Source organism: Mus caroli, chromosome 14, assembly GCF_900094665.2.
Source record: "Mus caroli chromosome 14, CAROLI_EIJ_v1.1, whole genome shotgun sequence".
In the NCBI taxonomy this organism is placed as follows: domain Eukaryota; kingdom Metazoa; phylum Chordata; class Mammalia; order Rodentia; family Muridae; genus Mus; species Mus caroli.
This window is the reverse complement of record NC_034583.1, coordinates 54,683,418-54,695,673: the sequence shown is the minus strand read 5'-3', so window position 1 is coordinate 54,695,673 and position 12,256 is coordinate 54,683,418. Positions and strand designations below refer to the sequence as shown.

General features: G+C 44.9%; 1 protein-coding gene across 1 annotated transcript in view; it reads left to right on the top strand.

Moving 5' to 3' along the window:
- Positions 1–467: 467 nt before the first annotated feature.
- Positions 468–12,256, top strand: part of Mtmr9 (myotubularin related protein 9) — a 24,207-nt gene continuing 12,418 nt past the window's right edge. The window contains exons 1-5 of the mRNA XM_021181913.2: positions 468–1,119; positions 2,137–2,245; positions 4,243–4,368; positions 7,661–7,834; positions 10,290–10,507. Of these exons, the coding sequence (XP_021037572.1) occupies positions 938–1,119; positions 2,137–2,245; positions 4,243–4,368; positions 7,661–7,834; positions 10,290–10,507 (809 nt within the window). The 5' untranslated portion in view covers positions 468–937. The remainder of the gene's footprint in view (positions 1,120–2,136; positions 2,246–4,242; positions 4,369–7,660; positions 7,835–10,289; positions 10,508–12,256) is intronic.

The following is a 12,256-nucleotide window of genomic DNA, read 5'->3' as shown; positions in this document are numbered from 1 at the left end:
TAGCGGGGATGCTATGAAGTCGAGACCAATATACCAAGGTCTTGATTTCAGGCTTTTCTACAGATTAACTGAACTATCTCTGAAGACACTAGAGTCCTTTCACAGGGCGAGGATTAGTCAGTTTCTCTTTCCATCCTTTTAGAATAAGCTGTTCTTGGTTAAAGTCATGGCGCTCTCAAAGAGTCTAAAGCATAGATTGTTCCGTGTCTCTTCCAGACACCAAGATGCTACTTTTCGATCACAACCACCGCTTCCATCCTACATTTGACATCTCTTCGTGACGACTACCAGTTAGAGCAAACGCCCAGAAGAGCCCTTGAGGGACACCACTCATGTGGAGGTTGGCAGGTCAGCGACGTCTTCTCGTCTCGCCTTTTCCGATAAGGAATATTTGAAGGGCAAGGATTGCGGCGGTAGAAGGTGAAAGAGGTTTTGGTTGTTTTTGTTTTGTTTTGTTTTGTTTTTCCGTTGTAGGACCATAAAGTCATTGTTTCTGGCTGTGTTCCACCGGATCTAGCAAAGTACCAACTTCCGGTCCGGTTCCTATGTCTTCCGAGTCTCGAGTCCCTCTAATTGTGTAAGAGTTCCTGCCGGGTGCAGCGCTCAGCAGTTACTTCCGCCAGAAGTCCCTGACTGCTCGGGCTCGGATGCTGCTGCCCCGACGCCGGGTCCGATTCCTCCGCAGCCCGCCCGTCAGACGCCGGTGGCAGCGGGGAGTGCAGGGCCTGACCGGAAGCCTTCTCTGCGACCGAGTCTCGGCCAGTGGTGCGGAAGAGACTCCGAGAAGCGGCCAGGGCGGTGCCCGCAGGCCCTGACGCACCCGCCCAGCCGGGGCGGGGCTCGACCTACCGAGCCCGCCCAGCCGGGGCGCCCGGTCTGCGGATTAACCGCCGAGCACCTGCGGGACTGGGCCTCCCGCCCCTAGGCTGCGCCCAATATGGAGTTTGCGGAGCTGATTAAAACCCCACGGGTGGACAATGTGGTGCTGCACCGGCCTTTCTACACCGCTGTGGAAGGGACCCTGTGTCTGACAGGTCACCACCTGATCCTGTCTTCCCGGCAGGACAACACGGAGGAGCTCTGGCTCCTCCATTCAAATATCGACGCCATCGACAAACGGTGAGCGCCCGCCACACCCAGGTCCGGGAGGAGCCTGGAACGGAACAGACGCTTTCAGGTGGTTTTTTATTGGTATCCTCGCTCAGCCAGCCAAATGAGCCTTCTGGGGCCTAGATCTGAAAGTCATCCGCACTGGCCACCTGGCATCCCCAGGCTAAGGTCTCAGAGTCGTAGTGGTCATTTTGAACAGCATTTGGGCGTATTTTTTAATGTTCTTTGTGGAAAAATTTTTTTTCTTCCACCACATTTCTTGAATTATTGGTTGTTGTTAATCTGACTTCACGAAGTTGTGATTCAATACAATTTAAAGCGACCCCTCCCCCACGCCCTTGTTTTTAAATAGGCATGCTCAGCCCTTTGCAGCATAGGCAGGTCTTGAACTCCCAACCCTCCAGCCCCAGCCTCCCAAGTAAGTGCTGGAATTAACAGTTGTGTGTGAATGGGCCGCTATGCCTGGCCATAGTATTTAACTGAGTACACTGTCATTTTTTCCATATATATATGCATATGCATTTTAGTCTCTCCTTAAAAAGTTTTAAAATCGGTAAGGTGCACCCCTGTAATAGCCGATGGGGAGTGCCGATGCAGGTTGATGACAAATTTTACACCCCTGCTCTTTTAGGGAAGACTGAGTTTATCATATTGCATTTATCTTACTTATTCTCTGGAATGATCACTTCCCACTGAGGGTAATCATTAGCCCTTAACATTCAGTTTTTCTTGTGAGAAGAAAGGGGCTGGCTCTAAAGGAAAATAGGAACTAATTCATCTTTATTTCCCTACTCCATCACTTTAAATTTTTTATTTTTACTTATGTGTGTATGTGTGTATCTGTGTACAAGATACCAGCAGCAGACTACTAGACTCCTCAGTTCATCTTTATTGCATAAATGTATTCAATGGTCTCTCATGCCTGCATGACAAAGGCTGAATCCCGGGTTCTCTGTGTTCTGGTTTTCACCTACTGTCCTCACTAGTTTCCTTACCATTTTCATGATTTCATGTCATTTCTTACAGATTTGTGGGCTCTCTGGGTACCATCATCATAAAATGTAAAGATTTCCGAATCATTCAGTTGGATATTCCTGGAATGGAGGAGTGTTTAAATATAGCCAGTTCCATTGAGGTAAGTATGCTGCAGGCATAATTCTGATAGGAAAATGGCGATATTTTGATTTTGTACAGCCCTTGACGCATAAGAAGAATCATGTTTACTGTGTAAATCTTGCTACTTTCGTTCTGAAGACAGTTTGTGAACTGTTTTTCTGTTTCCGTGGATTTCCTGAAAGAACATCCTATGTGAAATTTTAAGCCAATAAAACAAATGCAGTGTAGCTGATCGTGGCCACGTTACAGTCCTTGGGCATCACAGTGAGCAAGTGTGGTCATCCTGAGTGGAGCAGCTCTGAAACCCTTCAACTCTGAGCAGTGCTCTTATACTGTGATTGTTGCAGTAGTGAGGTCCTGTTAACACGGGGCCTATGGGTGGAGCACCTCACCTCTCACAGTTAGCCTGTAGTGTCTTATACAAGGAAGATGACATTACCTGCCTTTTACAGGTGTTTTACGGTTACATTCGTGGGTTTATGTAGAATGCTCAGTATAATCATTGGCAAATGGTTGCTGTCATTCGAGGACCTTTCTATGGCAACAGCTTTATTTTGAGACTTTGTGGTAGAAATTAGCCATATCACATAAAGTTCACTGTTGTATCATTTCTTAGCTTACCATTGCACTGTGTGTCAGATGTATACTCACAGTGTTGTGTATACAGACAAAGCAAGTGATTGCCGCCAACAGCTGCCATTTGTGACTTTGGCATGTCCGCACGTATGTATTTGTTTTTGCCAGTTCACCTAAGGCGTGTCTGTTTATGCATGTATAAAAGCGTTGAGCACTGGTTCTGGCCACACATAGAAACTTTGCTTGGATAGTTTAACGTCTCTGATGAAGGTCTCTCATTCCTTTTCCTTCTTCTAACTATTTTGGTCACTCCAACTTTTAAATTGCTGCCACTAAATTATATCAATTATATCAACTGACTGTTTAAAGTAATTTCTAGGTAATTATAGAGTCAAGCTGATTTTATTTTCTTTCTGTGTAACTGACTTACTGGGCTATATGTTAAAAAAAAAAATAGTGGGTTTAGCTCTTAAAAGGAGAGAGAAAGCCTTAAATCTATAATTAGAATTTTGTTTGGCTTTCAACAAGAAGTAGAGGATCAAGTAATATGTTGTCGAGGAAATGACACACAAACCTTTCTGCTTTTGCCAAGTTCTACGGGAAGAAATGAGCATGTAAGTTGAATAGTCTGCCATATGTAGTTGTCACTTGGAAGTATGCTCTTGACTTGGCTGTACTCCCCAACATGAATGAGAAAGCAAACTCAGATCATGTTCCACTCTTTGGACATAGGGATGTCTAGGGCTCACTTTGGTTGGGCATAACTAGTGTAGCATAGAGATGGTAGGACGCCTCGACAAATCCCTTTAGGAAGGAGGGAGTGAGTGTGGATGAAGCTTTCACATGTGTGTATCTTGTTAGAGCTCGGTTTTATTGTGTGCCATTGACTGTTGTTGGCCTATTAGATGCCTTATCTCTATGGAGACTCCTAATAAGCCTGAAAAGTTTCTTCCATTGAACAAGACTTAGGGGAAGCTATGTGACTTAACCACTATGTAGCTGGGATCTGGAGCTTGAGGCTTGTGGCCAGAGTTGAGCATTCCTTTATATAATAAAGGAATAATTGATAAGGGGACATAGCTTTTGAATAGTTTGCAGTGTTTAGTTAATTACTAGATTTTTAGCTGAGACTTTACTAACTAATCCAGACCTCCTTGTTCCCCAGCACCCAGAAATTCTTGGACATTTTATTGAGCTTTGTTAAATTGTACCAGGAAACATTATTTCACTAGGCACAGACTGTCCTGGTGCCTGTTTCATTCAGGCAGCACCTGTTGAGTGTAGGTGTTTGTGTCAGTGTCTTGTTAGATGATGAAGTATGAATGCTGGAGTCAGACCAGCTGCATGGAGAGACACAGATTGGGCTCCATCATCACCAGACCCTGTGTGCGGACTGCTACTTTGTTAGATTTGTAGAATCTTTTTCTTTCTGTCCTCTAGGCATTGTCCACTCTGGACTCGGTCACCCTGATGTACCCTTTCTTCTACCGACCCATGTTTGAAGTGATTGAAGATGGCTGGCATTCTTTCCTTCCTGAGCAAGAATTTGAGTTCTACTCCTCTGCTGTGAGTCAACATTTGACATTGTGGGTGAAAAGAACTGACACAACCCTTTATTTTACTTGTGAAAATCCTCTCTTCCCTTTGAAGATGAGTGAGATGGAGTTGGGAGTGTGCACTGGCTGTTGGTTCAGCCCCTTTGTTCTGAGCTGGTTATTTTGTCCGTGTAGAATCTCTGCAGCTGGCAATGCTTTTCCTTCTAGTAGATTAACATAGTCTAGTTGCTTTAATTTTTTTAAAAAATTATATTTATAAATATTGTTTTAAAAAATAAAAATAACGGTCTTGGGAGATGGCTCAGCGGTTAAGAGCACTGACTGTTCTTCCAGAGGTCTGAGTGCAATTCCCAGCAACCACATGGTGGCTCACAACCATCTGTAATGGGATCTGATGCCCTCTTCTGGTGTGTCTGAAGAGAGTGACAGTGTACTCACTCACATACATGAAATAAATAAATAAATCTTTTTTTTTTTTTTTTTTTTTTCGAGACAGGGTTTCTCTGTGTAGCTCTGGCTGTCCTGGAACTCACTCTGTAGACAAGGCTGGCCTCGAACTCAGAAATCCACCTGCCTCTGCCTCCCAAGTGCTAGGATTAAAGGCATGTGCCACCACTGCCCAGCAAATAAATAAATCTTTTTTTTTTTTTTTTTTTTGGTTTTTTGAGACAGGATATAAATCTTAAAAAAATAAATAAAAATAAAGCCCTGATTTGCTTAAAGCTAGCCTTGGCGACTGTGCATTAATTAATAGGTATCTCCTGAGTAACGACTTAATAATAGATTTGGGCACTGTGTGCCTAAGATAGTGTGGGGAACCCTCACTTGCTCGTGCACTGCTCTGAGTTAATGCCTGGCCTGGTCTCTGAGGCCACCTGCAGGAACCAGGTTTTCCTGCCTGACTGTTTGGCTTCTTTTTCTTACTTTCATAAATGGTCACTTGGAAATCAAGAAGTAGAGATTAGAGATCCATGGCATTTTAAGAATGAAGATGCCCATGGTAGCAGAGGGAAGAAGGAAGTTTTATGGTATGATAAATACCATTGGAAATGGTGAAAATGTAGTTTAGTCTAGAGCTTGTTTGAGAGATCTGTATTAAAGACAACAAGTTGGCAGGAATCAAACTGCATGTTATGAAAAGCATGGGGTAAGGGGGAACCATAGGCTCCTGAAGGATGTGTCTAAAATTAGAAGGGAGCCAGGGTTTGAATTTCCTGGGAAGCGGGAAGAACAGTTTGTAAGAAGTATCCTTCAAGTGTGGGGAAGCAGCAGTCTGGAGGCTGTGCTCATAGCTTACTGCTCCTCCTGGGCTAGGAAGCCATGAGAGTGTACGCTTCACAGGGTCAGGTATCGGGGCGAGTTTATTCCTATGCGGTATTTCTGGCACATGACCAGCAAGTGGTAAAGAATTGTAAGTGAATAAAAGAATGTAAGAATTTATGGTATTTATAGAATGGGACAAAAGATCTTGTGTCTATCATTAGAAAACCTTTGAGAAGGACGGGTTGTCTTGATCTGTAGATTTTGGAAAGCTGGGTAATTTTTGTTGTTTTGTTGTTTGTTTGTTTGTTTTGAGCTTCTTTTGTTTGCCAACCACAAAATTCTATAATCATAGTATTATCTACTTCTGCTTATCAGTTATGTCCCTTCGCTGCATGCAATGTGATATTAAAAGAGCAGAATATTTAAAATAGCTATAAAGAGATTTCATCAGTCTCATTCAGTGGCTTTGTTAGAGATCAGCATACTATGGCCTTGGTCGTTCAGAGCAGCTCACACTCTGACAGAGCCTGTGTTCCTCTAGGAGGAAAAGCTAGGAAGGAGCCTGAGGGGATCAGTGATGCAGGAGGGCAGTGAGGAACCCTGGGCAGGAGCAGGCCTGAGAAGGGAACCTTGACGTTGTGTGCAACCCAGATCTCTGGCTGGGAACAGAGTGAGCATGGAGCTGAGCCACCATGCAGCACAGGCTGTGGACTTCATTAAGCTACCAAAGTCTAAAAAAAGTGTGCTAAAAACCTCTGCACCAAATGTGTCTGCTTTCACAGGGTCTGTGATGCAACCAAAACTATAGAGTCAGAAATGTCACCCATTCTCCTGAGGACAGAGTCCAAGAGGCACTCAGCCTAAGATGACCCAGATGTTTGAAGGATTCTAAAGCAGTAGTGAAAACTGCCTGAGGAAATATGAGAAAGTGAGCACAAAGTGGAAACAGTGCAGAAATCAGGTGGGGCTGCAGACATGGCTCAGTGGTTAAGAGAGCTTGCTGCTTTCCAGAGGACCTGAGCTGGGCTCTGGCATCCTCACGGGCAGCATGCAACTACCAGTAACTCCAGCTCTAGTGAATCCCATGGCCTCTTCATGCCTCCACGGCACATGCGCACACACATACACCGAGTCAACAAAGTAAGTAAGAACTTTTGCAAAATGTTTGAAAATAGAAGAAAGCAATTAAAACTTGTATGAATTTGATCTTGTAAATTAAAGAGTTTCTGTTTCACATTTTAACCTAATTTTCTATTAACGTAAGCCAGGGTTGATATATATACGATCAGCTTGGATTTATAGGCACATATTAAAGTTTGCACATGTAATATGGGTTTTTAGCTGTAAAGTGCAGTTTTACATTTTACATGCAGTTTTCATTTCTGCTGTTTGATGGTTTCCTGTCACGTGCTTCCATAATGCAGGAGCTGACTTAGAAACGACCTCATGACACATAAGGGCTTTCCAGGAGTGTCTCCTTGTCATAAGGAAGGAAGGTGACTACATTCTTTTCTAAATAGCAAAAGGACCAAAGGATTTGCTCTGGCTAATGTCTACACCAGTAGAGCATATTGGAATGACAGTCTGTTGGTACTATGTGAAGGTCACTATAATCCAAGCAGTGCCCAGAAGGAGGTGAATGGGTTGATGTTGGCCCCCATAACTTGGTATATTTAACAGAGGTGCAAGGACTGTCTTAAACCTTTGCCAGGCTATCTTGTGGAGAGCTTAGGCTGTGCTGTCTGTGTCATGGTTAAACTGATAGTTTAAGCTTCAAATGATGGTTAAGCGTCACATACAATAGGTGTATTTGGCACAAGCAAGCAGTTTCTAGGGACACTGATCACTAGGCATTCCAGAGCTATTGAAGCTGGTGTGAAGAGTGGAATGTTTTTCCTCTACAGGACTTGAGTGTGGGCTAGATGTCCAAATTCCCTGTTGAATGGCTTCCCTGGAAATCATCTCCAAAGCTTTTAAATCTTAGATGCTCTATGACACTGAAATGGTTGCTAAGCTTTGAAGTGCTGTGTGTTTTTCAGACCAGTGAATGGAGACTGAGCTATGTCAATAAGGACTTTTCTATCTGTCCTTCCTACCCACCAACTGTCATTGTGCCCAAGTCCATCGATGACGAAGCACTTCGGAAGGTAGCAGCCTTCCGACATGGGGGGCGCTTCCCAGTCCTGAGCTATTACCATAAAAAGAATGGCATGGTGAGTATGAGGGCTGCCGCTCTGCTGGTGGGTGGTCTCTGGTGGGCTGGATCCTTGAAAATGATCTCTTGTCTGTGTGGCTTTTGGCTGAAGTCAGGCCAGATTGTTCCTACTAGTGCATCCTTCATGTAAACTGCAGGGCACCAGGAGTGGGAGCTTTCCTGAGGATGCACTAAATTCTTTCAGTACTGCTCAGCTTTAGAAAGGTTGGATTTATCTTCAGAGCATAGTGTGAAGGAAACTGCAATAGAAAATCTGGGATCCGGTAGGCCGCTCATAGTCTGATGGAGTGACACCACTGCTCCAGTGTGGAGCCTCGGCGTGTTTATTATGGACAGGACAGGGGAGGGCCCAGCTAGGTGAGAGGTAAGCTAGCAGGCTCTGCACTTGTTAGTTTTGCATATGTTGTCAACATTTACGCTCAGAGGAAGGTTGTGCCATTTCTCTGACCTGACCTTGGGCAAGGCTTTGTCTATTTCCCATGGGTCTGTGGCATTGGTCTTTGTCATATGGCCTGCTCATATCAGCAAGACACTTCACTCAGGGCTTCCTAGGTTCCTCACAGGAGATACAGCAGTCTAGAGCTTGTCCCATGTGAGCTTTCCAAATTACTTTCTGCTCTTTCTCCTCCCTTCCCCTTCCTCTCTCCCTCTCTTTCTCCCTTCTTCCCCCTGCGCCCCAACCCCCCTTGGTTTTGAGACAGGGTTTCTATGTTTAGCCCTGGCAGGCCTGGAACTCTCTGTAGACCAGGCTGGCCTCAAACTAATAAAGATCCACCTGCCTCTGCCTCTGGAGTGCAGGAATTAAAGGTGTGTGCCACCATGTCTGACACTTTTCTCCTCTCTTGATTTGCTTCTTATTCTGCAGCCCATATTAAATTAGACAGTTACAACTTTCTTCCGTTGTCTTTCCCCCTGGGAATATGACAGAGGGATCAATGTGACAGAGTTAAAATTGTGCTCTTTAGTCAGCAGGCCACCTGTCCTGCCAGCAGTGGTGTTGCTCCTCAGTTTTTAATCACAGTGTTTAACAACTGAGACTAAATGTAGTTTTGTGCCCTCTGGTGGCATCAATATAAAATCATTGCTGTTTATTCTGAGCCAAACAGTAGTATCTGCCCTGGGTGACAGGCTTCATCAGCTCCTGAAGTCCCAGATAAAGGAAGGCACAGGTAATGCATGTAACGGCTGCATTGGGGAACACCTCAGGTGGGTGGGTGCAACAAAGCTAGAAAGCTGTGTGGGTTTCAAATGTCACTGCTTTAGATTTAGGGCGTGCAGAGGTCAGAGATTGGCAAAGCCTAATGGTGTATCCTGCAAGGTTTTCCTCTTAGTCACCAGGCTATTGGAACAGATCCAGAGATGGGCAACTGCTGTGGAGAAACAAGTTAATGGAGGAAGGATGTGCACTGGCTCACAGATTCGATATTTTAGTCCCCGTCCTGCTGCCTCTAGTCCTTTGGGCTTCTGATGAGGTAGAACACCATGATGGAGGGAGTGTGGGGAGAAAGGCTCCTGACCTCAGCAGAGAGACAGGAAGAAGAGGCCAGGGGCAGGGCTATCCCCTAATCACATCCCTAGATACCTGTTTACTCCAGCCAGGCCCCACCTCCTAACATTTCCTCTACCTCCCCAAAACTTAACCACAAACTGGTCGCAGGCGGGGTTGAGCTATTTCCGAGTGGTGAGAACATGTGATGAAGGTTTTCCTGAGACGTCTCCAGTCCATTCCCTGGAAGAGACTGGTCTAACAGGCAATGAATTCTTGAGAAAAGCTTAGAAAGCAAACCTTTCAAATGCATAGATGGTAGTCTTTAGAAACAGGCAGTCTCAGAATAGAAAAAAGGACAGCAGAGGGCAGTAGAGGGTAAATAATAGACAGGCAGCCCCAGAACATTGACGATGACTCCCCAGAAAAGGATGCATGTTGTTCACTTTGTGTTTCTCTTCATAATTCTTGCCTTCCAACCCTATGTGTATGGAGGTGAAGTTTGTTCTTTCCTCCAAGATTATGTTAGTCTCTCAGATAAAGTGATAAAGATATAAAGAGGGAACAGAACTTATGGATTTTATCCTGTGTTTAAGTGTTGGGCATGAGACTAAGATCCAGAAAGTGGAATTATCAAAGAGAAGGGTGTGGACTTCTGGGCTGGGGCAGTGAAGGCACTGGGCAGTTAGTTGGTTGGGGTAGAGAGGAATGTATATACAGTCAGCCGGGTTGGTTTGTTACACAAATGAAGCCTCCCTGGTCCAGGAATATAATTGTATAAAAGTTCAAGGCTTATCTTTGTTTTTACAGTATTAGCTGTTGCTAATACATGTAGAGTTTTGTGTATGGTACACTCATCAGAATCCATGACAACGTGCCACAGATTGTTTTTGAGAGACTCCTGATGCAGCTCCTTCTCAGGAACTTCAACTGGCTGCTACTGAATTGTTACCATGTGTTCTTCCAGGTGATTATGCGAAGTGGTCAGCCCCTGACCGGCACAAATGGGCGGAGGTGCAAGGAAGATGAGAAGCTGATAAATGCCACCCTCAGGGCAGGAAAGCGTGGCTACCTTATTGACACCAGATCCCTAAATGTGGCCCAGCAAGCTAGAGCCAAAGGAGGTGGCTTTGAACAGGAGGCTCACTATCCCCAGTGGAGGCGGATTCACAAGTCCATTGAGAGGTAATAGTCAGGGAGCTGGAGCTCCCTGTAGGCCGATTGCAGAGGGTGATCCCTGGCTGTTCAGAAATCACAGCCATTCCACAGAACTGAGGGTCTGCAATAGGCCGGACAACTTATTGGGGGTTCTCTGCTCCATCTGCTTTACCCAGGTTTAGTGGACAAAAACGTATGTCTGTCAGTGCATACAGCTCTCACCTCATAGGGAGAAAAAGTGAGTTTATTCTTGAGCCAAATACAGTGGCCTTGGCCCAGAAACAGATTTGGGTTCCTCCAAATGACATGTTCCAGTGTGGAAGTAACTTCATGAAGTTTTCATAGTCGTAGGATGAAAGGCATGAAGTAAGGCATTTTCCAGGTACGTTGGTGAGAACATCAGGTGGGTGGGTTACATAAATGGGGGAACCGCCAGCTAGCAGCTCTCAGGTGATGTCTGGTAGCATTTTTAGCTTTTATGCTAGTGGTTTGCCAAGTTAATGGATTCCAAAGGTTTACCAGTGGTGGAAAGGTTAGGTCAAACAAGATGGGCAGAGTGGATGGTGCCTAAAGGACAAGAATTAACCAAACATAATTTGACTGGGAATATGCAACCTTCCAACTCCACAATCACACCGTTCAAATCAGTCAGTCATGAGTCTTTCACATAGGTGTGGCCACTTTCTGCAAACTCGCGTTCATACCATTGTGTATGATGTGCTGTTTAGATTCAGCGGTAGGTTGTGAAACGTTAAAGCAACACATCCATCATCTTACCTGCTTGTCTTTGGCAAGAGTATCTGTGTCTTCTTTGTCAGCAGTTTTCAAGTGGCCCTGTAACTGCTGTGTGTTCTGTAGAGCCAGCCTCTCAGGTCCATGGCTTACAGCATCCTAAGAGAACAAAGCAGGGGGCCACATATCAGTAAATAAAAGCCAGAAGAGAAAGAAAAGAGGGCTCCTAATTCAGTCTATCATGCTGTGGCGGTATTGGGACTTTTGGAAAGTCGTGAGACAAGCCAGAGCTCCATAGACTTAGCTGTCGGCTTGATAAGTCCTTTCCTGGGAGAGGACGGCTGGACTGCCTCCATTCTTGGCATGGCGGAGTGTGTGTCCAGGCCCAGGTGAGTTTTAGGATTGTCTTTTTTCTCCTTCTGGCACTGCCATTACACTTTTGTAAAGGATTATATACAGTCTGTAGATTGATTTGGATAGAAGAGTGCCCTATTTTCCCAGCCTATGAACATGAGATCTCTTTCCATTGATTTGTGTCCACATTAAGTTTCTTGAGCATTTTATAGCTTTTAGTGTACAGATCTTTTTACAGTCTTGAGTAAATCACTCCCAAGTACTTTCTTCTTTTTGTTGAGTTTTCTATTTCTTTTTACATAGTTCACTGCTAGGATGTAGAAATATGCCTGACTGGGCCTGGGGAGACAGCTCAGTCAGTTAAAGCTTACAGCATGAAGACCAAGCTCAGCTTTCCATTACTCACGTAAAAGGCCAGGTGTGGCAGTGTGGACCTATAGTCCCAGTGCTGGGGTGGGAGAGACTGGAGGATCCAAGAAGCCTGTTGGCCAGCCGGGGTAGCTGAATCAGCGAGCTCCAGGGTTAGTGTCTCAAAAACTGTGCTGAAGAACAATCAAATCAGACACCTAACGTCAACCTTTGGCTTCTATCCATATACTTGTAAATACCTGCCTCTACAGTCTCTTCTCTCTCTCTCTCTCTCTCTCTCTCTCTCTCTCTCTCTCTGTCTCTCTCTGTTTCTCTTCCTCT